We start from the raw sequence: 27,208 nt of genomic DNA on the forward strand, positions 1-27,208 counted from the left end.
ACAAGTCAACCTCTCTGCCCCGCCGTTTCCCCCAAGACATCTCCTCTTACCACTACTCCACTTAAAGCGGAGTAGGAGCCACGCATACATCAGACGTCAGGAGATTAACAGAGCTGATAATCAGAGCTGGGAACGGTGCCTGGCCCACAAGCAAGGCGCAGAGCGTTTGCACCACCATCGCAATTTCTTGGATGAATTGAGCAGCAGTGAACTCTGGGCCAAGTGTCAGACCCTCAGAAGGACGAATGCTGTTACACACAAGGGGACTGACATCCAGAGATGCCAAGTGACCTGAACTCAGGTCTTGAGCCTCCCAGGCCGGGGAGCTCCCTCCTCCCCACCCCGGCCACGCTGGGGTCAGCCACTGAGCAAGGCCACAGCCAGGATGAGGCCATCCGGCCCCCACGGCGGCCACAAACCTGGTCTATGGCCAGGGCTGGAAGTCACGGCCAGCGGCGGCCGCTGAGGAGCTCGAGGAAGTCCTCGGATCCTCCCTGTGTTTGTCCTGGCTTCCCCGGGGGCTGGCCCCAGCCCTGCTATTGTTCTGGGGGCCACGCCTGCCCCTGGGGGCCCAGAGCCTCTTCTCTGGGGGCGGCAGGGGGACCTCCAGCCAGTCACGTCCGTCAGCCGCCGAGGGACAGCTCTGCGTCCTCTCCGTTTCGTTTCGACTCTGGGCTCCTGCCTCTGCACGTGTCTCGAGGGAGGCCCACGGTTCCTGGCGGACATCAGCTCCTCCATTGGACTAGGGGCTCCCCGGGGGTCTACCCCTCACTTCCAACAGATCTACGCCTCTAAGAGCCCTTCTTGGTGAGCCTTGCCTAAAACCGAACCCAACGCGCCTGTCTTCCTCCACCATGTTATGCGCCCCCTTTAGCTCTTGTCTCTTTAGATCGTGACTTTACCTAAGACGCCCTTCATCCGGGGAGAACTCGCAGGGACTGTCCCTTCTCCCAGTGACGTCACCCGCTGTCCATCACTGTCCTTCAAATGCCACCTTAACTCAACTCTTTTGACCTTTGAGGGCTTCTCTTAAAGAGACTGTCCCGGATGCAGATGCAAATGATGGGGGTCGGGGGATGGCAGACAGGGGGGCACGTAAGGGTAGACCAGCCAACACTTACGCTGTGGCTCAGTTAGTGCCCTGGGTTCACCCCGGCGAGCCCAAGGGAACCCTCTGTGGGGTCTTTCGCCACCAGGACGACTATGGTATTATATTGGCCGGTGTTCTGCTTACCAGGTCATCCATCGCCCGGCTCTCACAACAGGTAATATTTCAGTTACAGGCTAACAGTTTCATTATTGACAATATACCAGCTACACCTAAAACCTGCATCAATAAGGTAACACGAATTTTCAGCTTCCACCTTTGTCAATAGCTAGCGTCTTGGTCACTATGTAACATGTTAACCAGCAGCAGATACTTCAGCGACAGCCAGCACTTCGGCTATGAGCAAACGACTTAACGATCGGTGAGAGCTCTCCTTAATAACTAACATCCTAGTTAACAGTTGAAATGTAAGGCCTAAGATAATTCAGTTAATCTGGCTTAGCAGCAAAAATGCCAGTTGAGGAGTTTTGCTTCTCAAACCTCAGTGCACATTTGTATTATCTGGGGGAAAAGTGTTCAAATGCAGCTTCTGATTCTGCAGGTCTGGGGTCAGCCCGTGGGTCTACATTTGTAAAGAGTCGATAGGGGATGTTGAGGTCGCAAGGGTCCCTGTGGCCGGTGAGCAGCTGGTAGCTAACAACACCGTTACCAGTTAACTTTGCAGTGGCATCTCAGGGTTTGTTATCCGCTAACATCCACACAACCCACCACTCCCTACTGGGGTACCAGTGGTGTGTGGGTACTTGGAGAGCAGACTACTCCGTTTCAGGAATCTTGCGGGCTGATTGTCAAACCATCAATAACTGAAATTGGACCCGCTGGGCTGGATTTGCATCGTGAAATGGGCAAACGCCACAACCAAGGGGGCTCCGGGTTTGCTAGGAGAACTGGTTAATTAGGACCAGTTTCGAGCAGGAGGGCCCCGGGGGCGCGGGAGCCGAGCCGACCCTGCAGAGGGCCAGGCTCCACGAGGCGGGAGGGGAGGGGAGCACCACTGGCTCCACGAGGCGGGAGGGGAGGGGAGCACCACTGGCTCCACGAGGCGGGAGGGGAGGGGAGCACCACTCACTTTGCCCGTGGACTTGACGCCCTTCCAGATGCAGAAGAAACAGACCAGCCAGACGAGGAGGAGGCAGAGAGCAAGGTCCCACTTCAGAGCGCCCGGTTCGTCAATTCCAGAAGACAAGCTCAGCACCTTCCGCCTTCAAGCAAACAGAGCCCCAAGTCAGACGGGCTGGCCTGGGGCTGGGAGAGCCGGCACCGGGATTCCAGCAGGCTGGGGCTCAACCCTGCCTCCAAGCTGCGGAATCCCGCTGGTCTTGGGAAATCTTAGGTAACACCAGTCATGGGGAAGCCAACCAGGGGATGGGTCTGGACTCCTGAGTCAGGTGCACAGGGATTCTATCCAGCCAGGCCTTGGGCAAGTTACGTTAAACCCCTAAGCCTCAGTTTCCTCATCTGTGAACTAGGTACTGATTCCCATGTGATCGATTCTCACAGACCCTTGCAGTGCTCCCCGTGGGCAGACACTGGGTTCCAACTGGGCTCCAGCGTGTAACCACTGACTTAACCACTTAACCACTGGGGGCTAGTTACCCAACTGCCTGCCTCAGTCTCCTCGTCTCTAAAATGGGAATAACCACCTGCCTGCCCCCACCCCGCCAGCCCACATGCTCTGTCCTGTCCCTTTTTTTGGATTTGCCCCCGTTCCTTATCTGGGTCTCTCACTGAAGGATGCGTGTCCAGGGTTTTGGTTCTCTCTGCGGCTGCAGGACACCCACACGCCTCTCTGTAGGGGAGGAGGAAAGCCGCACAAAGTGCAGACGACCGGCCCTGGACGCTGCCAGCAGCCAGCGGACCGCGGCGGCCATCGCTGTCTCGGGGCTGAGACCCCAGGGCAGCTCCGGGCACCCAGGGAGTGCTGCTTCCTCCCATGCCCCCGGCCGGGGTTGTGACGGGCTTGGGAGGTGAGTGAACCGTCTGAAGGACAGTCATCACAGCCAGCAGCCCTACTCGGTCCAGAGCCTTGCTGACCAGGGGAGACGCCCACAGTGCTACTCAGACACGCCCCGAGGGGCAGACACCTCCTGGAATTGGGCTGGGGCCCCCAGGCTGTTGAGAAACCATGAAACTTAACTCCCAGAAACTGACCCCATGGTCCCGGAGCTCTGACTGCTGTGGCAGTGACCCAGGGCAGCCAGGCTGAGCACAGGGACACTGGTCCCCAGGGCTCTGCTGTCACAGGCTCATGTTCCCTAGGAGAAGCTGGCTCCCCCAGAGACCCAGCTCCCTGTTCAAGGGCCACAGTCTTGGGCAGGAGTGGCAAGAGGGGCGTTTGAAGCCGCCCTCTGTCTCCTCTTCTGCAGAACACAAGCTCCCGCCCCCAGACCACCCGCAGCTCTCAGCCAGTCCGCAAGCAGGCCGATCCCCAGGCTCAGGGCTCAGAGGGCCCACTGGCCCAGGACACATCCTCACTGCTTCTAAGTTTTTTCCAAAGATGTTTCAAAGCTAGGACCTTGAATAAATCCAAGGTTCCCACCTCAACTAGCACTCGGGTGAGGCCTTTCTGTGGGTCACCCCAACATCCAGGGGCTCCCCCAGGTACCGAGGTCACATCAACGAGGCTTCTCTAATTTATCTCATCTGGTCCAAGGGCTGGAAGTCACTGGCCCCGTTTTACAGATGGGAAAAACTGAGGCTTGGAGATCAAATCACCCACGGACACACGGCCAACAGGTGGCAGAGCTGCCACCCTACACGGGGCTGTCCAAGCCTCAGAGCGCGTGCTCTCGCGGTGCCACTACCTTTTTTGATTAACACAGAAAACAGAGCCTTCACTATAACAAGAATCGCTCCAGGCCTTGCTTCAGCAGGGCTCACTGGACCCTCAGGGCCAGGGGCCTCCTCACAAGGCAGGCTGTGCAGCTGGTCGAGTACAAGCACACAGGCCTGGCCCTGCGGTGGCTTTAGAACCAGGCCCTTCCCGGCGCGACCTCCAGGGCTCGGCTCCTTCCATGAAGCCGGGGCCTGCTGGGCAGCAGCCAAGGTCCATGTGAATGGGCAGCCTCAGGGAGGCCCCTCTCCGCCGCCAGGCTTCCAGGGAGGTCTCCCGCGATGCTCTGGATGCCTAGTGTCCTTCAGGCTCGCCGGCCGCCCCCTCACCCTGGACGTTGCCCTCGGGGGAGTCTGTCTTGCCTACCAGACCCCAGACACCCTGCAGAGGAGGCACACAGCAGGTGCTCAGCCACTGCCGCGGGGTGTCCAGTCAAAAGAGGCCTTTCCTTTCTCCTCATAGGCGAGCTGACCGAGGGGACCGAGACCTCAGAGCCCCGATCCTGACCACACCCGTCCCCCGCTCAGGTCACAGGCACCCTCCTGCCGGCTTTCACCGCTGTGCTGGGCAAACCCGTGGTGCCCACTACGGATGGGAGGGGGCCGCGTGGCCTTGCTTTGGCAGCCGCCCAGCCACGGAGGCCACGATGGGGAAACCGAGTCACGCACTTGCTTCTCCGCTGCTGGTGGCAAAGCCCCTCCAAGGCGCCAGCAGTAAGCGTTGAAGGCACCTTTCCTGTGATCCAGCAATTCTATCTCAAGACTCTCCTGGATGATATGACCAATGACAGGGTCCACCCCAAGCTGTTCAGGCTTCCCAGGTAGCCCTAGACTCCGCCTGCCAATGCAAGAGATGTAAGAGACATGGGTTCGATCCCTGGGCTGGGAAGATCCCCTGGAGGAGGGCATGGCAACCCACTCCAGTATTCTTGCCTGGAGAATCCCATGGACATAGGAGCCTGGAGGGCTACAGTCCATGGAGTCCCAAAGAGTTAGACACGACTGAAATGACTCAGCACACACCTCAAGCTGTTCACCTCGGCTCTGTCTGCAGGCGCAAACACAGGAAAGCAATCACCCAGAGGGCCGTGGGAGGGGCCCGAGCAGGCGTGCAGCAGGCGCGTGGAGGAGCGTCACGCAGCCTTCGAGGCCTCAGGAATCTCCCTGCGCGCTGATAAGGGCCGATGTCCCAGGGGTGACCCAAGTGACCAGGACACACGAGACAACGGAGCAGTCGCTGGCCCGGGGGTGCAGGGGAGGGGGCTCCCTTACCAGGGAATGTGTTTCTCAAACCGTCTGAATGCTGTTAATGGGCGCATATCACCTTCACGAAAATTAAGGTTCTTACAAAGGCTTGCAAGGGGCCGGCTGTGCAGACGTTCTAGGAACGGAATGAACGTCCTCTCGTCAATCAGGGGTTGTCATAACAGAACCCAATGTGGGCTCCCGGCCAAAGTAACCAACATCCTTTCCAAAGTCACCTCGGGGGTAGCTGGGAGGCTGAAGAGCGTGCAGGCCTATCGGAATCCCTCCTGAAGTGACACAGTTTGAAGGACCTTTTCCTGTCAGACGCCCACGAGGCACAGCCCAGGATCTGTTGGGTCTTCCAGCTCTGGTGCACGGGACTGCTCGGTAAACTGCAGAGTGCCGGGCCCCAGGGGCAGGGAGGGCCTGCTGTGGTGCCCTGGCCCTCGCCAGTGCCTCCAACCTCCCCGGAGGCTGCACAAGTTCCCCCAAATCCGGCTGTATCGCCCCAACCCTGCCCCCACCCCTGTCCCGGCCCCCACTGCTCCCGAGCGCTGTTTCAGCAGCCTCGTCGGTGACATTCCGGCCTCCACTCTCGCCCAGTCTGTTCTTATCAAGACAGAATCTGGCAACACCCAAGGCAGGTGACGACTGGCCTCTGCTCCACACCTCCCGTGGCTCCCACCTGCCTGCCCCATTCCTTCCTGCCTCCCTGAACAGGCTGGCCAAACACTCTGACAGACAGCTGCAGACATCTTAAACAGACAGGGTGGTGCCTGTTAAGAAGAGGCTGGGACCACGGGCATACAGGGAACCCGTCCAGGACACGTTCCAGGCACAACCTCCTCATCCCCAGAGCCCCCGCCCCTCCTCCCTGAGCCGCACTGGCTTCTGGTGTGTGCCCTGAACAGGTCCAGCCCCCCCGGCCTCGGGACCTTTGAACTGGCTGCGCCCCAGCCCTTCACCAAGGCAGCCTTTCCTGGCCACCAGATGGAAAAAGCACTCCTGGCCACTCTCTTTCCCTCCCTCTCTAGGCTGTATCTTCCTGCATTTATCATTGCTTGTCTATTACAATGTTACTTGCACTGTCTGTCTGTCCCATGTCTATCTGTCCTATTAAAGCGTCATCTTCGTGGAGGCAGGGCCTGTGTCTGTCCTGACCGCTGCTGGATCCAGAACAGCGCCTGCACATAGTGAGTGCTCAACAGACATGAGTGGAGTCGATTAATTACACCCATTTGGTTGATGGGGAAACTGAGGCTCAGAGAGGTTCAGGAATTCACCTGAAATTACCCAGATTAAAAAAAAATAAAAACAGTCAACCCTAGGCCTGGTTCTTTTTCTCTGATGCCACCCTGGGGACCACTGGGTATGATGCTATCCTCGGTGAGAGGCCTCGGCACCCCAGGCTTCTCTGCACCCCTCACACAGAGAGGAGGTGAGCTGCATTCTTGTCCGAGAATAGGACTGATTCATTCCAGGGTGGGATCCAAAAAAGAATCGCCTGGACGTCTGTTTGGAGTCGGCTGCCCCGCTGCCGTCCAGCCGGCACTCAGAGATGTAAATACGTCCTCCGAGTGGGCCAAATCGTTTCCTTTTGAATGCCGGCCAGCCATTTATTGGCGATAGCTCTTCCCTGGAGACTGGCGGAGGCAACAATTATAAAACAGCCCGTCCGCCCCGAGAAGGAGGCCGCACCGGGCTCTCTCCATGCCGCCTCCGCCTTCTGACAGCTGCAGGGGGAGATTGGCTGAGCAGGGCTTGTTTGCAAATATGACTCATTTCTTTGATTCTAATAAAATCTAATGATATGTGCTGAGCTCCCAGGGGACCCTGGAGGAACTGGGGAGGAAGGCATGGCTCCAGGCTGATGGAGGGCATCTGGCCAGATCTGACCCCGCCTGTCCTCCAGGGCCGGGGGGCAAAAAACAGGACCCCCGGGACAGAGGTGACCTCAGCGCAGGGGCGAGCAGGATGGGGCGGGCTGTGGGCAGAGGCTCTGCCTGCCTATCTCCGAGCGACTCAAGAGTTCAATTCTAAAGCTGGCGTGAAATGACCATCTCAGGGTCCCAGGCACCCTTCAAGGGAGAAGGGCATCTCATCAGCTCCCACCGAAGTTGGTGCCACAGTGAGCTGCAGACAGGGTGGGCGTAGGGATCTAGGCCAAGAGGAGACCCCAGGCGTCACGCACACACACACGGCACAACGTTCCCTGTGCCCGTGGACTTGCCCTGGACTCACGGCCGGTGGGGACGCAGTCACGAGAGGTGGTGTTCAGGGATGAGCTCTCTGCTACACCGAGCTGCCTGTGTGACCTTGGGCAAGTCGCTTAACCACTCTGATCCTCAGCGTCCCACCTAATAAACCAGGCCCGAGGCCCGTGCTCTTTAACCCTCAGCCAGGCGATGAGGTGATGGGGACCTCGCTACCTCTGAGAACCCTGGAGACGGGTGACCGCCCTGAGGCCAGGCAGCTGGGCCCCCGGGCTAGAATTAGGGTCCCTGCTCTAGGATCAAGGGGACAGCAGCATGACCCGCGGCTGTCCACTAGCTCCTCATGGAAAACCGGAGGGGGAGGGGGGCCTGGCAGGGATGAGCGTCCAGGCTCTTCCCTGTCCGGGGCCAGGAGGAAGGCTCGGCTCCACGGCGCCTTGTTATCTAGAAGCCCAGGTGGCTCCCGAGCACTGTCAGGCCTCATGTGCAGAAGGAGCGGCCAGCTCAGGGTCCCACGTGTCTGGTGCAGCCGAGAGGGTGAAGGAAGCTAAGGCCAGGGCTGGGCTTTGGCTCCAAGGACCGGGAGACCGGCCTTGAGAAGATGCTCACGGCTCAGCAGCCCAGTGGGTACCAGCCAGCGACACCTCAGTCCCGTCCCAGCAAGCCTCTCTCTGTAAACACCCCAGAGCTAGTCACTACAAGGCCAGTGGCTATTCTGAGGGGAAATCGTACAAGCAGAGCTTCACCCTAAAGGCAAACCCATCTTCTGATGGCCGAGCCCCCTGAGTCCCTGCATACAGTCAGTGCTTAATATATGTGTCCCAGCCTGTCTCTCCCCAGTATGTTCCTTGAGCAAGTCCAGAGAATGCAGATGCAATCACGTGATTCTCCGCCCCTCCTCTAGCTGCTGTGGCTCCTCCTCCTAGAAAATGAAGTCCAACCTTCTCTGCCTAGCATCTAAGGCTCCATCCTTCTCCCTGGCTGCACACGTCCTGTATTCGGGCCAAACCAAGGACGTGCTGCTACTCACGAGCTTTACGACTGCCGCGCCTCAGCATGGCTGTTCCTTCTGTCTAGGCTATCTTTTCCTCTTTTTTTGGCCTAGTGAACTCCTACTCATCCCCCAAAGCCCAGCTCACCTGGCCCCTGTTTGCTGACAGGGAAATGAGGCTGGGGCAAGCCTCCGAGCACAGAAAAGCCAGGAGAGGCTTCTGAGCTGAGAGATGACGTGTCTGCTTCACAGCTGACTGCAGAGATGCACCCGTAACGGGGGAGGGAAGATGGGGGTCTTCCAGGGGGGCAGGGAGGACGGCCATCTGGTTATACTTTACCCAGAGAGCCTAGAGGACCAGACGAGGGTGGGGTCTGAGGCTGAAGCTGAAAGGAGTTTGGGATTACTCCTAGATGTGTTCCCTCCATAAAAGGCCAAGAGGGGACGAAATGCCGAGAGCAAGTCGCTGGGACGATGCTCACGGGCGTTCTCTCTCCTTCGCCCTCTTCACACCCAAGAGAAGGGGAGGCCCTTGAAGGCAGGCGGCCTCAGCCCCTCCGGTGGCAGGCAGGTCCTCTCGGCCAAGCCTCCTCCTCCAGGGACTACAGTCCTCCCTGGGGTATCCGTGGACGTTCGGCCAGGGCCCGTGGGAGGCTGCAAAGGCCGGCAGGGCGGGGAAGCCTGGTGGGTGGCGGGCAGCCTCTGGACAGAGCTGCTCTCTGTGGACCATGAGGGCCAGGGAAGGGAGCTAGGGTGCTCAGAATGGGGGTTCTGGAAGGCAGGAGCCCTGGAGTCCCCCAGCAGGGCCCAGGCTGGGGGACAGGCAGGGGAGAAGGCACGGGAGAGGACCTCACGGTTCACAAGGGCTCAGGCCTGAGACAGAGGGGACAGCCCCTCTGTGATTGGGGGTCACATGGGCATCGGGAAGGGGCCAGTCTTAGTACCCCCGAAGTTGAGCTTCAGGTGTCCCTGGGCGGGGGGCAGTTTCATCCACAATGGGGACACTAAGTAGACAGGGATGGCTCCCATTCATCAAGCAGGCTCTTAGGGCTGGCCATGCAGGGTCTCATTCTGTTGGTGGGCGGGGGGGTGTCCTACCACCCTGGGAGGGCAAGATTATGACCTCCCCAAGTACAGCTCAGGATACTGAGGCACAGAGAGGAAGAGGCACCAGCCTGAGCCAGTACTGGCAGAGCGAGGGCTCCCTCCCAGGCGGCCAATCTGTGCCTGAGGCAGCGAGGCCCTGGCGGGCACTGGAGGGGCTGGGTGGAGTGCCGGCGTCCTGGGTGGGGCAGGCCCTGGGTGGTCAGGCTATGCCAGGCACATCAGAAAATGGACAGGGTCCTGGCCTCTGGCCCCATTCAAGTGAGAAGAAAGAAATGCCTGCATTTCTTTATCTGCAAACTCAGCTGTCCAGGGTGTGAGGAGCAAGGGATGGCGGGGGGATGTGCCTGTGGAGGTCTTTGTCTGCAAGTAGAAAACACCCCCGTGGAAAGAACCCATTTGCAGGAGTCCCGGGACGTGAGCACATCCTGAAAGCCTGAGGTCAGGAGGGGCAGGTGGATTACCTGGGCGAGTGGCTGAGTGACCCTTTCCAGCCTGAGTCCCCCACACTGGCCCTGACGATCGGCTGGGACCAGCCAGCGCTTAGCTCCCTCTTCTGTGGGCCGGTGCCGGGGCCAGATTCTAAGAGAGGGAGAGGCTCCTCAATGCAGCAAATAACACACACGAAGGAGAGGGAGTCTTGGCTGGCGGCGACGAGGCCATCCCTTAACACTGTTCCCTGCCCTGGCTCTCACCCGACACAAGGCCTTGCCTGCTCCTTCCAGGGTCGGAGGGGCTGCTGAGCACCTGTTTAACAGCTCGTGGAGATCAGGGAAAGGCAAGGCACTCACCCATTTTTGACGGGTACCCAGCACTGGGTTAGAAGGACGACCCTGTACGTCAGCAAAGAGCTACCCGACCGCAGGCCTCCGTACTCCACCCTCCCCAAGCCTGGCCCCTGCGTACGAGTCTGCCGTCACTGGCTGTAGTGTGGGCAACTTCAAAACATGCCCGTAATTCTCCTTCCTCTCCTAACGAGTTGGAGCCTATTCCCCCACCTCTTGAGTCTGGGTTAGTCTCAGGCCTCTTTTTGGCCAACGGGACCTTTTCCAGCTGGTGCTCCCGCACTGGGGCTCTCTGTGTGATGTTTTGGGATGCTGAGCCACCTAGGAACAAGCCCAGGCTACCCTGCAGGGTGATGAGACCATAGGGACCAGCTGCCTGTGGCACCCCAGCCAAGAGCCAGCCAGTCTCCAGAAGAGCGACCCCCATGCCATACAGCTGACCTACCAGGTGGGAGCCCAGCAAAGCCCAGAAGAACTGCCCAGCCAAGCTTCGCCCCCAACTGCCAAGCAGAAGGACCACGAGCCAAAGAAAACAAATGGCTGCTCCCATTTGGGGATGGGTGTCACACAGCAAATGCTAACTGATACATATGTCTCACTCTATCTACTCACCTGTGCACTTGAGTAACCACTTCAAGCTTCTATATGCTTTTTTCCCCTCCCTCTGGGCAATAACAGGTTTGATGTGCTAACTATATATTTTTTTCTAAAATACATTAAGAAAACTATATCATTTTCAGACAACATAAGTACATATACCTGCCTTTGGGAAACAATCCTCACAGAGGTCCCATGGGTGTAGGAACGATTCATTGCCCTCATTTGACAGTTAAGGGAACTGAGGCTCAGAAAGGGGCAGTGACTTGCTGGAGGTCAAACAGCCAGTAAAATGGCAGAACTGAGATTCGAGTCCAGGCCTGTCTGAGACCAAAGGCATGGATTTATCTCCAAATCTGTACCCCCTCTTCCACCCACCCCACCCCAAGGGAGTGGCCCCCACACCCCTCGGGAGAAGACGAGGGCAAGGGCTGTCCTCTGCCCCCACCCCCACCCGCTCCTTCCTCCGCGAGGCCAGACTTACTCCCAGAACTCGGTGACGGGGGAGGTGAAGTTGGCGGTGCTGTTGGAGATCCAGAGGCTCCGGTTCCTCCGCAGGGTGTCCTCCAGGCAATGGGGCGTGTTCCAGCTGTGGTTGCATTTTGCCCAGGGGAGCTCCGACTGGAAGGACTGGAATAGGTAGTACATGGCCCAGGCGAGGATGATGATGTAGTAAATGTTCAGGAGGGACACGATCACGATGGAGGCATAGCCGATGCCTGCGAGCGGGGGCAAGCGAGACGGGACTCAGAGGGAGGCCAGACCCCCCAGGCCACACCCTCAGCCAGAAACCCCTGGGATCTGCAGGCCTGGGGCCAGGAGGGGCCCTTCACCAGGGACCAGCAAATAAGTGCAAGAGGCACGAATGACTGTATGGACGGACAGGTAAAATAACGGATGGTCAGGTGAGTCAGAGAGCTGAACAAACTGACGGATGTATGGAGGAGGGACAGACCAATGACTGGATGAATGGATGGATAGATGGATGGATGGATGGAGGGATGGATGGATAGAGGGATGGACAGATCAATGGATGAACGGATGGATAGAAGGATGGATGGATGGACGGATGGATAGACAGATGGATGGATAGAGGGATGGACAGATCAATGGATGAATGGATGGATGGACGGATGGATAGACAGATGGATGGATAGAGGGATGGACAGATCAATGGATGAATGGATGGATGGACGGATGGATAGACGGATGGATGGATAGAGGGATGGACAGATCAATGGACGAATGGATGGATGCCTAGACGGATGGCTGGATGGACTCAGGTGAATGGATGGATGTTGGAATGACGGATGGACACTCACTTTGTTGGATGGATGGTGGTTGATTGGAAGGTTAGGTAGATGGATGGATGGATGGATAAGTAGATGGAGCATGGTTGAATGGATACATGGATTGTGTAACTACTGACTAGTTTAATAAAAGAAAGGGTTAATGGATAGACAGATGGGTAGATTTACATGGATGACTGAGTGAACAGACTCGCACATTCTCCCACCCCTGCCAAATATAATCATGACAGTATTATCTTATGAGGACATAGCAGGAACTAGGCACAGGACTAAATGCTACAACAATAATAAGTGTTAATCACTCAGCTGTGTCTGACTCTTTGCGACCCCATGGACTGTAGTCCGCCAGGCTCCTCTGTCCATGGGGATTCTCCAGGCAAGAATACTGGAGTGGGTTGCCATTCCCTTCTCCAGGGGATCTTCCCGACCCAGGGATCGAACCTGGGTCTCCCGCATTGCAGGCAGGTTCTCTAGGATCTGAGCCCCCAGGGAAGCCACTCTTTGGGCTTCCTCTGTGTACAAAGCACTTTTACGAGGCTGTGTCGTTTCCCTAGAAGTATGTGTATAGTGGGAAGCTGAGGCACAGAGAGATGACGTGACTTTCCCCCAAGTCACGAGAGTTAGCATAACGAGGGAGTGGGACTTGAAGCCAGACAGTCGGGCTCCTGAAAGCCTTCTCTTCTACACCCTACTGCTCAGCGGCTACTGGGCCTCCCATCCTTTGACAACCCAGGGAGGCGTGAGCAGCAGCAGCCGCCGTGTGCCAAGCTGGCCTGCGTGAGGCTGCAGTGTACCTGGCAAATAGTAGGTGCACAATAAGCGTTTGCTGAGCCGAGGAACACCAGGCCCCGGCTGACCTCTGTCCCGTACTCACCGGCAAACAAGGGGCAGATCTTTTCCCAGCAGGTGATGCCCCCTTCAGAGGTGTACTGGCCTATGATTACCTCCAGGAAAAACACGGGCAGGCCGCCCCCAAACAGGAAGATGAAGTATGGTATGAGAAATGCGCCTGCAGAGAGAGAAGAGTGGTGAGGCTCAGGCTGGCCCAGGCCGGCACATTCTCCGTCCCAAACCCTCCCAGCCAGCCTGCTGGGCGTCTCTGTCCATGGGATTCTTCAGGCAAGAATGCTAGAGTGGGTTGCCATTTCCTTCTCCAGGGGAATCTTCCCGACCTGTGGATTCGAGGGTGAAGGGCAGACTCCTGGACCTGGCTGAAAAGTCTCGTCCAGCCAGCACCACCCTTCCAGGGTGCCATCTTGTCTCCTTCCAACCTACCCGGTTGCGTGAAGCCTCCGAGCCTCTGCTGAAGCTCTGTGCCTGCCTGTCTTCCCCAGGTCCGTCCCTCTGAAGAAGGGCCGCCCAGCCCTTCACACCCGGCTCAGATGGGCCTCCTGACTGCAGCCTTCAGCTGGCCTGCCATGGCCCAGCCAGGGCAGGAAGCTGAGAACCAGCTGGGAAGGGTGCTGGGAAGCGAGAGATGGGCCTTTCCAGCCGGGGGTGGGAGCCAGGGTGGGGAGGGGGGCAAAGAGTCGGGCGAGGGCTCCTACCTGGTGTCCACTACTGGCTTCAGCAGGTCCGGACACCCTTTGAAAGTGTGGGTGACTTGGGCCTATGGGTACGTGCTTTGTTCCGGAGCATCTAGGGCACTCATCAGAGTCCCAGAGGCACCTGAGACCTCCCAAAGGTTAACAAACCAGGCTCAAGGGCAGGACCTCCTGCAAGGCGGTTCTGATGCGGGCGGGCGGGCGGCACGCACGTGCCCGGCTCTGCTGGCTACCAGCCGGATCATGGGCCGCCACGAGGAGCAGGGAGGGAGTTCTCACTGCTGAGCTCCTACTGACCAGCAGGCCTCCGGGATGTGCTGCCCAGCCTGAACTCCTCTTACATCAGAGGATGCTAATTCAGGGCCTCCAGCAAGTAAAAAAACCCAACAAACTAAAACCGAGAGAGCAGACCAACCAACTAACCAACTGACGAAACAGAGAACTTACTTTAGAAAATACCATCGCTAAGCGAAAGGGTCAAAAAGGCACAAACTTCCGATTAGAAGATAAATTCGTCCTGGGCGTGGCGTGCACAGCATGGTTGCACACCAGTCACGACGCACTGGATGGTGTGTTTGAAAGTTGCTAAGGGGCTTCCCTGGCAGTCCCGCGGCAAAGGCTCTGTACTCACAATGCAAGGGGCATAGGTTTGATGCCTGGTTGGTGAACTAAGATCCCACATGCGGTGGGGGGGAAAAAAAAAGAAGTTGCTAAGTGTCAAACTTTACCAGTTCTGATCACAAGAAGAAAAAAATACATGTGACTATATGAGGTGATGGATGTCGACAAGACTCACCGTGATCATTTCACAGTAAAGACATCAATCATCTGGTATGCCTTAAACTAAAACAATGCTATATGTCAATTCTAACTCAATAAAACTGAAAAAATGAAAATTAAAAACATCCTCGTTGTGCTTTTTTTTTTTGGTCCTGGATACCCGTCCATTACCGCAAAAGACACTGGTTTTCTATTTAACATGGGAAACATGAGACTTGTCTTTGAACTACAACTGGTTTAAGTTAGAAAAGCAAAAGCAAAGGGTAAAAACGTTCTGAAGTCAGGCAGAGTGGGGAGGTGCGGAGCTACAAGGCTTCGGAGGCTCGGGCCTGGCCCTGTGGCGGCCTTCAGAGAGGTAAACTGGAGGACCAGAGAGGGTGAGGAATCCGCTCGAGCTCACACAGGAAGGCTCTGATAGACCACCATCGGGTTCCCGGTCATGCTCATCTCCCGCCTCTGAGGATCGCGGTGGGAGCGGAGGCGGGCTGACCTGGGGGAGGTCGAGGCCTCAAACGCTGGGCGTGGGCAGCCCCCTCGCTCTGCCCCTGCGACCCCTCCAGCCTGCCCTCTGCCCAGCCCAGGCTCACCTCCGCCGTTTTTGTAGCAGAGGTAGGGGAAACGCCAGACGTTGCCCAAGCCGACGAAGCCACCGGCCACGGAGAGCACGAAGTCGATCCTGCTGGCCCACTTCTCCCGCTGCGGGGGCTTTCCCTCGGCCTCGTCCTCCGGCCGGGTGCCCGGGCTCTTCCCGGGGGACGGCTTCAGGATGTCCTTGTGGAAGTCTTTCAGACACTGCAGCTTCTCCTTGGTGGCCATGTCCTCCTCCTCGCTTTCTATGGCGGAAAGAGCAGACCCCGACGTGCGTCGGTAAGGGGCGGGCTGTGCGTCCTGGCACGACCCCACAGGCCACCTCTGACCTGCCGGGCCTGAGGCAGAGGGCCGGCCACCCCCTTGTCCGTCCACTCCTCGGACCCCCCACCCCAGGTGATCGGGGGCCTGAGGACCTGGGGACCGACAGCTGCCATCCCCTAGGCACCCGTCCAACAGAAGCACCGTATCCACCAGCCCCGAAATGCCACCCCCCTAGTCTGCACCCGCAGGGAGATGAGCACGAAACCACCCAGCCCTGGCAGCGCCTCCACAGAACACACCCTCCACGCAGGTCTAGCACCGCTTCCAAACCACAGCCTGCCTGTATCCTCTGGAAATCGTCTCCGAATCTCAGGTTTGCAGAGAAACCGGTGCTGCGAGGCAGGCCCTGGCCCAGCGGAGGTGCTCATCCCTCACGGTTTTAAAGAACAGAGCTTCAGGCTGGCATGTTTTCACGCTCCAGTGTTTCCAAGTATGTGTTTCAATATTTGGAAACACGGTTTCCGTCAAATACAGAACACGGGTACTTATAAAATACACTGGCAGCTTCTTAGCCAGTCGCATGTCTGCAGAATCAGGACAGGGATTTGCGCTGGCACAGGACTCTGGAAGGACTCTTGGTAGTTCCCACGACTCCAGCCCTCGATATCGGTGCTCGGGTCCACCCTGACCCCTGGACCATCCAGGCCCCGGCCCGCTGACTGCCCTGTGGGTTCGGCAAGGGGGGGCTCCAGGGTTATCAAACCTCTAAGCTGCTCACGCTCACCCTCAGCGCCCCCTGGCTCGGACCCCATCCCAGAGGAGGTCTACCACCAGCCAGTGCGGCAGCCCCCTCTCTGTACTGCGTCTGGTCCCCGAATCCTCAGTGTTCCCAGCAGCTTGACCTTGAGGGCAAGAGCATCCGGGTCCCGCCCAGCAGGAGAAGACGTCTCCCACCCCCATGTGCCAGAGGACCACGAAGACCGGGGAGCCTCAGTCTCCCCAACTTCAGAATGAAAAGGAAGGCAGAGGCTGTTGATGCAGAGCCAGCTGCTTGTCTTTACAAGCCAAATGGGTGGCCAGTGCTGAACTCTCAGATTCCGGGGTAAAGTCAAGACTTCTAGGTTTCCTGGAAAAACTGGAAGGTGGACCCCAAGTTGGACTCACTCCTACAACGGTCATCCACTGGACCAGAGGGGGCCATCGCCCTGGTGCCCCAGGGCCAGCTCGCCACCTGGACCTGTCCAGGGGCATCTGAGTCTGCACTGAGTTAGGGTGGCACTAGCTGAAAATGCCTCGGTTGCTTCCTTGCTAACAGTCTCCTCTCAACTAGAACAGGGGCTGCAGGGCATCGGGACCTGCCTGGCCCATGGCTGGGTGTCCCGAGCTGGTGCACAGTAGGTCAGCTAAGGACGGCTGGGTCGATGGCTCCCAGAGTAGGTACGCAGGTAGCTGGGGCCCAGGGCCCCACCCCCCCAACTCTGCTGCTTTCCAACCCTGTGATACCGCGGGGTCTGAAGGAGGTCCGGCCGGGCCAGGTGACAGTTGCCAAGGACCAGGGGAGGCGAGCAGGGCACGCTGGCCTGCCCCTGGCCCCGGCCCCTGCAGCCAGGCCCTCCGGGGCCGTGCTCGGAGGAGGAGAGGCACGCAAGCAAAACAGAATCCCCGCTTCCCCCATGCCTCCTTCCTCTCCCTGGCTCGGGGTGGGGGACCCCGATTGTTTCGCTATCTGGCAGTGAGCAGACCGAGAAAGGCTTCCTGGAGCCGCCGGGCGGCTCACTGGGCCTTCCTCTGTCTCCCGGAGCGCAGACGGTGGGGCATCCGCAGGCCTTTCTTCGCCTGCTCCCCTGGGGCTACGCGGGGTTCTGCCGAGCGCACGGCTACTGTAAAAATAGCCCGAGCGGCCAGCATTGTTCCAGCACGGAGCTCTGCAGCCCCCGATGGTTATCTCTGGGCCCATTGTGGCCCGGCTGGACGGCAGCATAATTGGAGGATGTGGGACTCCACTCCCTCCTGGTAGACATGTTTTCCAGGGAATGACCCTGGAGTCTCCTCATCAAGACGGGCCGGTGCCGCCCTTTTGGGCTCTCCTTGGATCTTGGGGCCGGAAGGCGCTTCACCAGGTCAGCCAGGCGGAGGGGGTGGTGACCGGCGGCTGCTCATACAGCCTGTGGGCGCTTGCGAAAGCCACCCTGAGTCCTGGCTCTGCGCTCTGGGCCCAGGCCCACGGCCCCCTCTGGCTCTAGAGAACCCTCGGGAAACGTGTGTGTGCAAAGTCGGTTCAGTCGTGTTCAACTCTTTGCAACCCTCTGGACCCGTAGCCCGCCAGGCTCCTCTGTCCATGGGATTTCCCAGGCAAGAATACTGGAGTGGGTTGCCGTGCCCTCCTCCAGGGGATCTTCCCGACCCAGGGATCAAACCCGCGTCTCTGGTGTCTCCTGCATTGGCAGGCGGGTTCTTTACCACTAGCGCCCCCTGGGAAGGCCTGAAACGTGAGGCAGGGGGCAAAAAAACAAGTTCCCTGAGCCACTAGGCTCCAGGCTCTCTGGTTCCACGTAAGATAAGACTCCAACCCCTCTTTTCCACACTCAGGAACTCATCTTACTGACGCCTGTAGCTGAACCAGGAGCAGGGGAAAGGCCCGTCACGTCCTGGTGTTCTGGGGTCCCCCCACTCCTCATTTCTAAGGTGTCCACGGAGACGTACTTCAGGGACCGCCCCCCACCTGTGGCTGCCCCCATCACAAGCTCGCTGGCCTTCAGGAACACACAGCCCAGCCCTGCCCATGCTTTACTCGAGACGCACGCATGCCCGAATGAGGTCAGACCCGCGGGCAGGCAACCCTGACTCCCCCTCGGAGGGGGGCTCTCTCCAAGCCCCTCTGGAGCGTCTGACCAGCCCCGAGCCCGTGGAAGCCCACAGCAGCACGACCCGCAGATGTGGCCTCCTGTATGTTCCTGGCATCCACCCACATGTCTCCATCACCCTGGCAACCAGCGGGCGCAGGCCCCACAGCCCTCCACGGGCATCCCCTGCAGCCTCTGCCCAGGTCCCCCCTGCTGCTACTCTGCCCACCCCACCCCTACACTCTGTTCTCAAAACGCAGCTGGAAGCAACTCACAAAGCACTTTCAGATCCCAATGCCCTCCTACCCAACGGTCTGTCTCTCCTAGCAGAAGACACACGTTCCCCGCCACAGCCTTTCTTTGGGATGCTGGCCCCAGGGAACCGCTTTGTGTTCAGCCCACTCCTCAGCCTCAGACTCCCTGCATGGAGGCCTCAGGCCTCTGCAGGCAGCCTGGCCCTGCAGGAATCAAAGCATGAGCCTCGGCCTGGAAGCTGAGGGCCATTTCCCAGCTGAGTGACCTTAGGCAAGTTGCTCAACCCCTCTGGGTCAGTGTGTTCAAGCGTGAAGAGGGATAACTGTGGCACCTCACAGGGATGCTGTGGGGGTACCCGCGGCAGACACCCCTCCACTGGTTATCTGCCAGTATTCCTGGGCTTCCCAGGTGGCTCAGTGGTGAAGAATTTGCCTGCCAACGCAGCAGACATCAGACACGCAGGTTTGATCCCTGGGTCAGGAAGAGCCCCTAGAGGAGAACACGGCAAATCGCTCCAGTATTCTTGCCTGGACACCCCCCACGGACAGAGGAGCCGGGTGGGCTACAGTCTACATGGCCGCAAAGCGGCAGACAGCACCGAGTGACTGAGCACAAGCGTGCACGCCAGTATTACCGCCATCGTCCCCACTATAACTATCACAGGGTCCACTCTGCCCCTGGGGTAGGGAGGGCCCTGGTCCTACACAGGGCAAGATCAGCAGGGCCCAGAGAGGCCAAGTGACGCTCCTGAAGTCACGACGCCGGGCGCGACGGCGATCGTGGTGTTCCGGGGCCCCCAGCTCTGCCCTCAGCGTCCCTCGGCCGGTCCGGCCCATCCATCTCGGCAGACTCCCTGTGCGGCTCGCTCACTGCTGCCCATCACCCGCCAAGCGCGCGCCCCCTGCTGCAGGAAGCACTTGGGGGCGAGCCCGCCCTGCGGGCGGCCCAGCGGCCCGCCGCCTTGCCGGCCAAGTGCTGTTTCCCTTGGCGCCAGGCCCAGGGCTACTCTGCAGCGACCGTGATACATGATTCCCCATTTTAAGAACTTCCTCTTTGCTTATTACAGCTACAAGTGATCAGAGAATCCACTTGAACACAGAGGCTTTGGGACCAGACTCCCACACGAGGCTCCTAGTGCCCCGTTGCCTGGGTGGAGGCCAGAACCAGCTGTACCTGAAGACGGATTTGCACGTCACCTCGTCCGCTGAGGCACGCACTCAGATTTCACCTTGCACCAGCAACGCTGTGGGGTTCCAAGACGCTCCTTGGCTTCCTCCTAATTTCAAGCTACCAGAGTTTGGAGTCCTTAAAATCTGGGCTGAGCTGCCTATAAACAGTTTTCTATTCCTTCCTCAAACACCCTCAGCACTGCAGCAGGAATTTTTAGGGCCGTTTTCCAAACGGGGAGTCGAGGCGCAAGCAGGGAAGTGAGTGGAAGGAGGCTGGCGGCAGAGTGCCCAGCTGGTGTGCCCAGTGCTAGAGGCAGCAGGGCGAAGGTTATGGGGGCCTCTGCAGGGTTTGCCAACGGGGACAGTGAAGCCAGGGGGAAAGGTCTGCGGAGCTGGCGGGGGCTGGGGACCGCGAGTGCCCCTGCGCTAGCCAGCTGTGTCTTGCTGTGGGCCCTCCCCTCAACTGCGCTCAGAAGCTGGGGGGCTCTCTGCCTCGCCCTTCCCTGCAGAATCGGAACCTTCTCAAGTAAACAGTGTCCCACCCAGCTCTCTCCTCAAGGACAGTGAGCCAGGTCACAGACCTGACCCCGCTGTCACAGACTTAACCCCTCAGGAATCCCTACAAGTTTTTAAAGTAAGAGGGCAGGGACTTCTTCTGTTTCCTTTTTGGGGTACTTCCCCCACCCTAAAAGGGCCTAGTGCACAGCCAGGCTATTCGATCGATCTCTGGGCCTGACCTCTGGGGGGTTAGGCCAGCGACTCCCAGGATCCCAGAACGAGGTGGGGAGCTGGACACAGAGCCACTAATCTCTCAGGTCGGGAGCCTGCCAGCTGCACGGCCCCCAGCCCACTGGGAATCCATGGAAAGAAGCGCACGACTGGACCCCTTGCCGGCCCTTTCCAGAGCAGGGGTCCCGCCTCCTCTCTCCCTTCCTCGTTCCATCGACCGCTTCAGAGCCGGTGTTCTGGACTCACAGAGGCCGCGACTCAGCCACGTGACCTGGGGCAACTAACAGCCTTCTCTGTGCCTCAGTTTCTGCACTGGTTAAAACACGGGGTTAAACCCAAAAGTCGCCTCATAGCGATCAAACAGAACGACGCCTGTAAGACATGGGCGCACGGTGCCTGGACATATGAGTGATTAATAAACATTAGCTATTATTGAAGAAAACACTGGCCACACGGGGACATTATTCCCTTACTGGCACCCTGAGTGTTCAAAGGAAAGGAAAAGAGAGGGCGCTCCGCTGACGGTGCTGGTGGCATGCACGCTCACCCAGCGTGCACGATCACCCAGCATCTTCGGAGTTAACCCCATCCATGGGTGCCTCTCGCTGACCAGGCGCAGAGTGGTGAACTTACTTGCCTGGGGTCACACAGCAAGTGAAAGGCGGCCTGAGCCTCCCATGGCTCCCAGGTCTCTTTTGGCCTCTCAAGTCCACGTTCTCAACCGCTCAGCTGTTTCGGATCCCTCGCTCTAGATTGGTCACAAGGGAAATCAGGTCTGGTGCTTTTATGGTCGGCTTCAAGCTACTGGGCCAGGCTGACAGATTAGGGAAGTAGGTGAAGACAAACGGGGAAGTGAGGGCCACAGGGCAGAGACTGAAGGGGCTGGGCCTGGGGACTGGGGCAACAGTCAGCGCCCAGGGTCACAGGGCTCGGCTCAAAGGCTGGGGCAGGGCGAGCGGAGCCACGGACTGCAGGCTTCCTCTGGCAGACAGGAAGAGTCTCCTGAACTTCTCTGATAAGCTCTGAAGGGGCTCTTCTGAGCACTGACCCCACGGGCTCAGTGATGAGGCTGCCTAGGATCAGTTAAAGTACTGTCTGCCCCAGCACACAGCATACATACCATCCTGGCCCTGGAGAATGTTTACAACTAAGCACCAGAACAAACAAAGAAGAGGCGTGCTGAGAGCACTATTTCAATACTAGGGATAGCTGTTTTTGAAAAGAAAGCGAAAAATTAATTTTACAGGGTTTTTAAAAATTCTTTTCCATGAAGAGGTATACCTTTTAAAGATCCAATCATCTGTTTGAAGCCTGTGGTCTGGATCCTTCTGTCTTGGTTATCCATTCCTAACTCAGGCTAACTCGAGCATGACAGGGGCTCAAAGGCCTCCGGGGACCTGGCAGGGACGGGGTCCGGGGGGAAAGGGCCTGCAGAATATGGGAGTCTGGGCTCCAGGCGGCAGTTCTCAAGTCCAGCCACCGTGGTCGAGGCCTTTGGGATTGAGGCCACTGGGGTCAGACCCTCCAAATTCTCAAGAGGTAGTGAATCGGAGGCGTTTGTGCACATACAGCTCCCAACGGCTACAACAGCCGTTGTGGGCCAGGCGCCCAGCCTGTCCTCTTTGGTCAGACCACTGTTCCTGGTCACCCAAGGCAGCCGTGGCGAAGGGCAGGACAGGCTCGGCTGGAGACGCTGACCAGCCCGGCCTCCGAGGTCCGATGGCTCGCCCCCATGAGGTCATCCAGGAAGCCCAGCATTGTTCTGCCAGGAACCAGGTCGAAACAATGAGCGAGGACTCTGCGGTCCTAGTGAAAGTGAGTTCTGCCCGGAGAATTGTTCTCCGCAGGGCAGCTCCCGGGGACAGGGTTTGTGACCTCCTGGGCTCAGCGTCTGTGGGCAAGGCCCTCCCCACCCCCCATGGAGGCTCACGTCTACCCCCCCGGAGAGCCCCCACGCTGCTGAGAGCACCCCGAGACTGGCTCAGCCTCAGCCTTCAACCTGCAGGAATGCTGACTTCGCCCCCAGCCTCGCGGAGCCTCCCCATTTCACAGATTGGGAAACTGAGGCTCAGAACAGGGCAGGGGGGTGGAGAGGGGGTGGGGAGGTGGCCCGGGGCGCAGGCCACCAGGCCAGGCCGAGACTCGCCCCTGATTCCAGGCGGGTGGTGCCACCTCAGGACAAGGCGGCCTCTGCACAGAGTAGAGGCCTGTAGGTAGAACGGGTAGTGTTTCTCCACCTGTGCTTTGCAGAGGAAAAAGTGGGCGAGGGTGAGCTGGTTCTGCAGAGGGCTGGCCTCCAGGACAACGCGGGGGTGGTGGGGGGGCAGGATGTGGGCCCGAGGTACAGCCTTCTTCCCCATCACCAGGCCTTCTGGGGGCAGGGCGGAAGGCGCGGCGGGCAGGCTGCTCTCTGTGGCCAGGCGGGCGGGGGCGGGACAGCCAGCGCTGCCCTCGAGGGGAAGGGCCGCTGGGCACCCAACATGCCGCAAACATGGGCCCTCAGGCGCTGGCCCTGGAGGCCGCTGAGTCAGGGCGCAGGGCAGTAGGCGAGGAGTCAAGAGGGCTGGGGCTGGTTCTAGGTCCAGCTCTGCGGGCCAACAGTGTCTGGGGAGGAGGGAAGCGTGGGCAGCTCTGGCGAGCAGGGAGGAAACTGACCCAGCGCCTCCTCCACTGGGTGCCAGGCGCTGCTCAGGGCCCGGGCCCAGAGGTGAGCCCTGGAGCTGACATTCCAGAAGGGGACCCAGACGCTAAACACACACATACACACACATGAGTAAATATTTACCACAGGACCTGGGCTGCCAAAGACAAGATAAATAAGCAGGAGGATGAGGACACGGGGAGTCAGGGCCCGCCCCCCTGCCCCACCGAGCGCCCCCACCCCGCTCCCCCTGCCCCCCCCCAACCCCGAGCAGGTAAGGTTTTGTAACAGCAGATGCTCCCTGAAGCCTGCCTCTCTCTGGGCAGGCCCTGTGCTAAGCCCTTTCTGGAACCAAGGCATCTATTCCTCTTACGAGCCTGGATGAAGGTATGAGGCTCAGAGAGAATTGCTTGCCCAAAGTCACACAGCAACGGGCTTCAGGGTCTGCGCTTCCCACCGCACGGCAAACATCCGGGGAGTGAGCGGGGTTCTCTGGGCAGGGACGGTGTGTGTGGAGAGGGCCACACGGGCTGTGGCGAAGGCCAGCTCGGAATGTGGAACTGCCCGGGGCAGAGAGCCTTGGGCTGCCCTAGGGACACAGGCTGGCTCCCTTCCACCCTGAGAGGGATTCGAGCTTGTGCTGGGCTTTGCTCTGTAAGATGCTCCCAGGAGGGAATTTCTAGTGGGGCCCTGAGTCCCGAGCCCTCAAGCCCCAGAGCCGCCAGTATCCTCAGGGCGAGTGGAGCACCGCTGAGACGGGCTGACACTGTCTTCGGCAAACAGGGGCTGACCAAGGGTGGGCGGCTGGAACTGCCACCCCGTGGCCAAGGGCCGTAACGCGGGGGACCCAGGGGAGAACTCGCCCTTGTGAGGCTGGACCCCTGTCCCCTCCGTGGCAGGTAAAGCCCACAGGACTGGCAAGAACCAGGATTAGCCTGGACCCTACACCATCTGTAGGTTCCAGGGACATGTCACTTCCCCAGGACCCCTTCCAGGAAGGGCCCCGCCTAGACTGAGCCTGACCACCTCTCCTGCCCTCAGGATGCTAGTCTCCAGGGAGGCGGGGGCTCATTTTGTCACGATGTCGCAGAAACAGTCGTCAGTTCAGGAGGAGGACACAGTCAGGTGTCTGCTACGAGTGAGCCTCCGAGGACCCGCGGCCGGCCGGCCTGACTGGACCCCCTGGGGGAAGGTGCGGCTCCAGGAACAGCCAGGCTGCAGGGATCTGTCTCGGGGGGGAGCCGGGGCTCGGGCCCCAGTGCCACCCTGGAGACTGCCAGGACGGGCCATGACCGCCACTCGGGTGAAGCGGAGGGCGCTGCCGCTGCGGGGGCTCAGGGGCCTGTCCTGGCGCCTGGGGGCGGTGAGTCAGCAGGCAATGGCCTCCTGGCCCTGACTCACCCGCCACAAGCCTGTCACTCTTTCCCCCGCCTGCCTCCCCGGCTCCCCCCTCACCCCGCCCCAGGCTCTGCCGGAAGTCGGGGTGTAGCGGATCAACCACGATCCCTAGATGGGTGCTGCTGAACCAGGCATCCTTGCTGGAGGCCACGGAAAAGGAGATGTCAGAAAACAAAGAAAGGCTCGGCTTCCATTTTCTCAAAAAACTTCCCCTTTCAAGCTGGAAGAACCCCTAAAGCCGCCTGCATCTCGCCCTGCCGGCTAAGAGAGCACACAGGGCGGCCGCTCCCCGGCTCTGCACAGATGCGGGGACAGACAGACAGATCAGGGCCAGCTAAGGGCTCACCTGTGGCCCCCCGCCCGCTCGGAGCCGGCCACTCCGACCCTGTCCCCGGGGTTCTGCCGGAAGTCACAGCCCCGGGAACACCCGCCGGGGCCGTGTGTTTGCAGCAAGGCCTTAAGCAAGTCACGGCCGTCAGCCTCGGCGTCATCACGTGCCGTCTGCGGGGGAGGACAACTCCCAGCTCACCCGTGTTTGTAAACAAGCTCCCGGTCCTCACTGTTCCTCTTTTAACCATGTTTCTCCTCCTCACCCAGCTCCACATTTCACCTCTGCCTCGCTTCAAGGAGAGGTTGCTGCCTGGGGAATCAAACAGCCCGCGATTCAGCACAGCAGAGGGGGTGCCCACTAGCACGGCCGCCGCCACCGCAGAGGGAAGGGCTGGCCGCCTGCGCTTTCGCTTTCTGGGCCTGGAAGTTATGTTTCAAGTATCCTCCACCACCCAGGGCTTCCCTGGGGGCTCAGATGGTAAAGAATCTGCCTGCAGGGCAGGGGACCTGAGTTTGGACCCTGGGTCGGGAAGATCCCCTGGAGAAGGAAATGGCCACCCACTCCAGAATGCCTTGCCTGGAGAAGCCCATGGACAGAGGAGCCTGGTGGGCTTCATACAATCCATGGGGTTGCAAAGAGTTGGACACGACTGAGCAGCTGACACTTCCACTTTCCAACACCCAGAGTCCCCACCAAGATGCCCAGGGCCTCTGAACCACACAGCCCAAACCTTCCCACACTTCCACACCTTGGCTGCTGCTGTTCCCTTGGCCCAGCACACTTTTCCCTGCGTAACCCACAGGCAACCTCCCCAGACGGCGGCCTGGCGGATCCCCGGTCTCCCCCTGGCGCTTTCCCGGACGGCACAGGCTACACCGCCTCTGCCCCACACTCCCTGGGCTTGCTCCCCCACTCACAGCACGAGGCTCGACAAACACGGATATCTGTCAGATGGAACATCTGGGGCTCAGGACGTGGGGGACCCTCGGCGGGGGAGTAAAGCTCTCCCACCTTGCAGCTGTGTGGCTGCCTTGACGAGGGCGAGGGAGCAAAGACGGAGCAAAGGGCAAGAGCAGACGTTCAGGGACATCCCTGGTGGTGAGGTGGACAGGAATCTGGCTGGCAAGGCAGGGACACGGGTTCGATCCCCGGTCCGGGAAGATCCCACGCGCCCAGGAGCAACAGAGACCCGGGTGTCACCTCTACCCAAGCCCATGCTCCAAGAGCCCGTGCTCCAAGAGCCCGTGCTCTGCAGACAGAGATGCCACCAGGATGAGAAACCCGGGAGCCGCAACAGAGAGTAGTCCCCGCTCGCCACGGCTGGAGAGAAGCCCACACAGCAACGAAGACCCAGCGTGACCAAAATAAATAAATAAAAGCTTAAAAAAAAAAGGAGCAGGTGTTCAGGACACGGGCAGGGCCGTGGACAGGGGAGGACAGGCCACACGCACCCTCCGCTAGGGACAGAGGGGGGTGTGTGTCCCCAGCGTCTGAGCACAGGACCCCCCAAAGGGTCAGAACCCCACAAAGCTTTGCCTTACACTGAGGGATGAGCCCCAAGCCTGCAGGATATCGATTTTCATTAAATGGTATGTTCTCTGAGCATCTTCTGAAGAGGATCTGAAGTGAGTTCTCCCTGGTCCCCCTGAGGGTCTGCCCCAGTGCTGGGGGTCCCACGGGAGGACCCTGCACACATGTCGAAGGCTCCAGGTGGGGCCTTAGGGGTCGTGGCAGGCGTGAACGCGAGCCCACTTTCTAGATGGAAAAACTGAGGCCCCGGACCCACAGCGGATCAGCCGCAGGAGACACAGACGGGCTCCTCACACCCCCAACCCAGTGGAGGCCAGAGGCGGAGGGCGAGGGCCTTATTCCAAACCTGGGTGGACCGCGTTCGTGTCTAACACCGTCAGGTTGGCGAATGTTGGTGCAGCGGCGGCGGCAGTGGCGGCTTCCAGGGCTACAAGGTGGTGACTAAGAGCAGCTACTGCTGGGCTACAAGAGAAGGTCAGCATTAAAATCCACTCCGGCGCGGGCTCCGGGGAGGCCTGACCCTCCCCTGCGGCCTTCCCACACACACAGACCACCTCCCAGGCAGCCCGGACAGATGGCTGCCACAGCCCCGACCTTTTCACTGCGATCCCCTTAGGCCTCCGCTCACACAGCGCCCCAAGACAAGGCCCCCCGCCGGCCACTGGGGGCTCCCCAGAGGTGTATCCGGAGCGCTGTTCCCACTGGCTTAGCCAAGCTTGTTTCTGGCAGACCACCCCCTACCCCCTGCAACCTGGCCTGCCATGTCGCCCTCAGCTCAAGAACCATCGGTGGCTCCCAGCTGCTTGGAGAACAAAGTCCCCTTGCCTGTGAAGGAGTTCAGCTCCGAGAGTGCATTCCCAAGTCCAGTTTGTTCTTGAGTCCCACCAGGTTAGCCTAGGAACACAGCTGACATAATGGGCCATACAGAACTACACTGCAACAGGCGTGTGA

The 27,208-nt window shown here is 59.3% G+C and overlaps 1 protein-coding gene across 10 annotated transcripts in view; it reads right to left on the reverse strand.

Annotated features, from left to right (window-relative positions):
- Positions 1-27,208, reverse strand: part of SLC6A6 (solute carrier family 6 member 6) — an 84,015-nt gene that overhangs the window by 22,499 nt on the left and 34,308 nt on the right. For 5 of the 10 annotated variants that reach the window (XM_024982403.2, XM_059879460.1, XM_024982402.2 and 2 more), the window contains 5 exon segments: positions 26,604-26,719; positions 15,097-15,342; positions 13,060-13,194; positions 11,360-11,594; positions 2,178-2,310 (listed from right to left, as the gene is read on the reverse strand). In XM_024982403.2, the coding sequence (XP_024838171.1) occupies positions 2,178-2,310; positions 11,360-11,594; positions 13,060-13,194; positions 15,097-15,325 (732 nt within the window). In that variant the 5' untranslated portion in view covers positions 15,326-15,342; positions 26,604-26,719. 10 annotated transcript variants of the gene reach the window in all.

Source organism: Bos taurus, chromosome 22, assembly GCF_002263795.3.
Source record: "Bos taurus isolate L1 Dominette 01449 registration number 42190680 breed Hereford chromosome 22, ARS-UCD2.0, whole genome shotgun sequence".
NCBI classification, from domain to species: Eukaryota; Metazoa; Chordata; class Mammalia; order Artiodactyla; family Bovidae; genus Bos; species Bos taurus.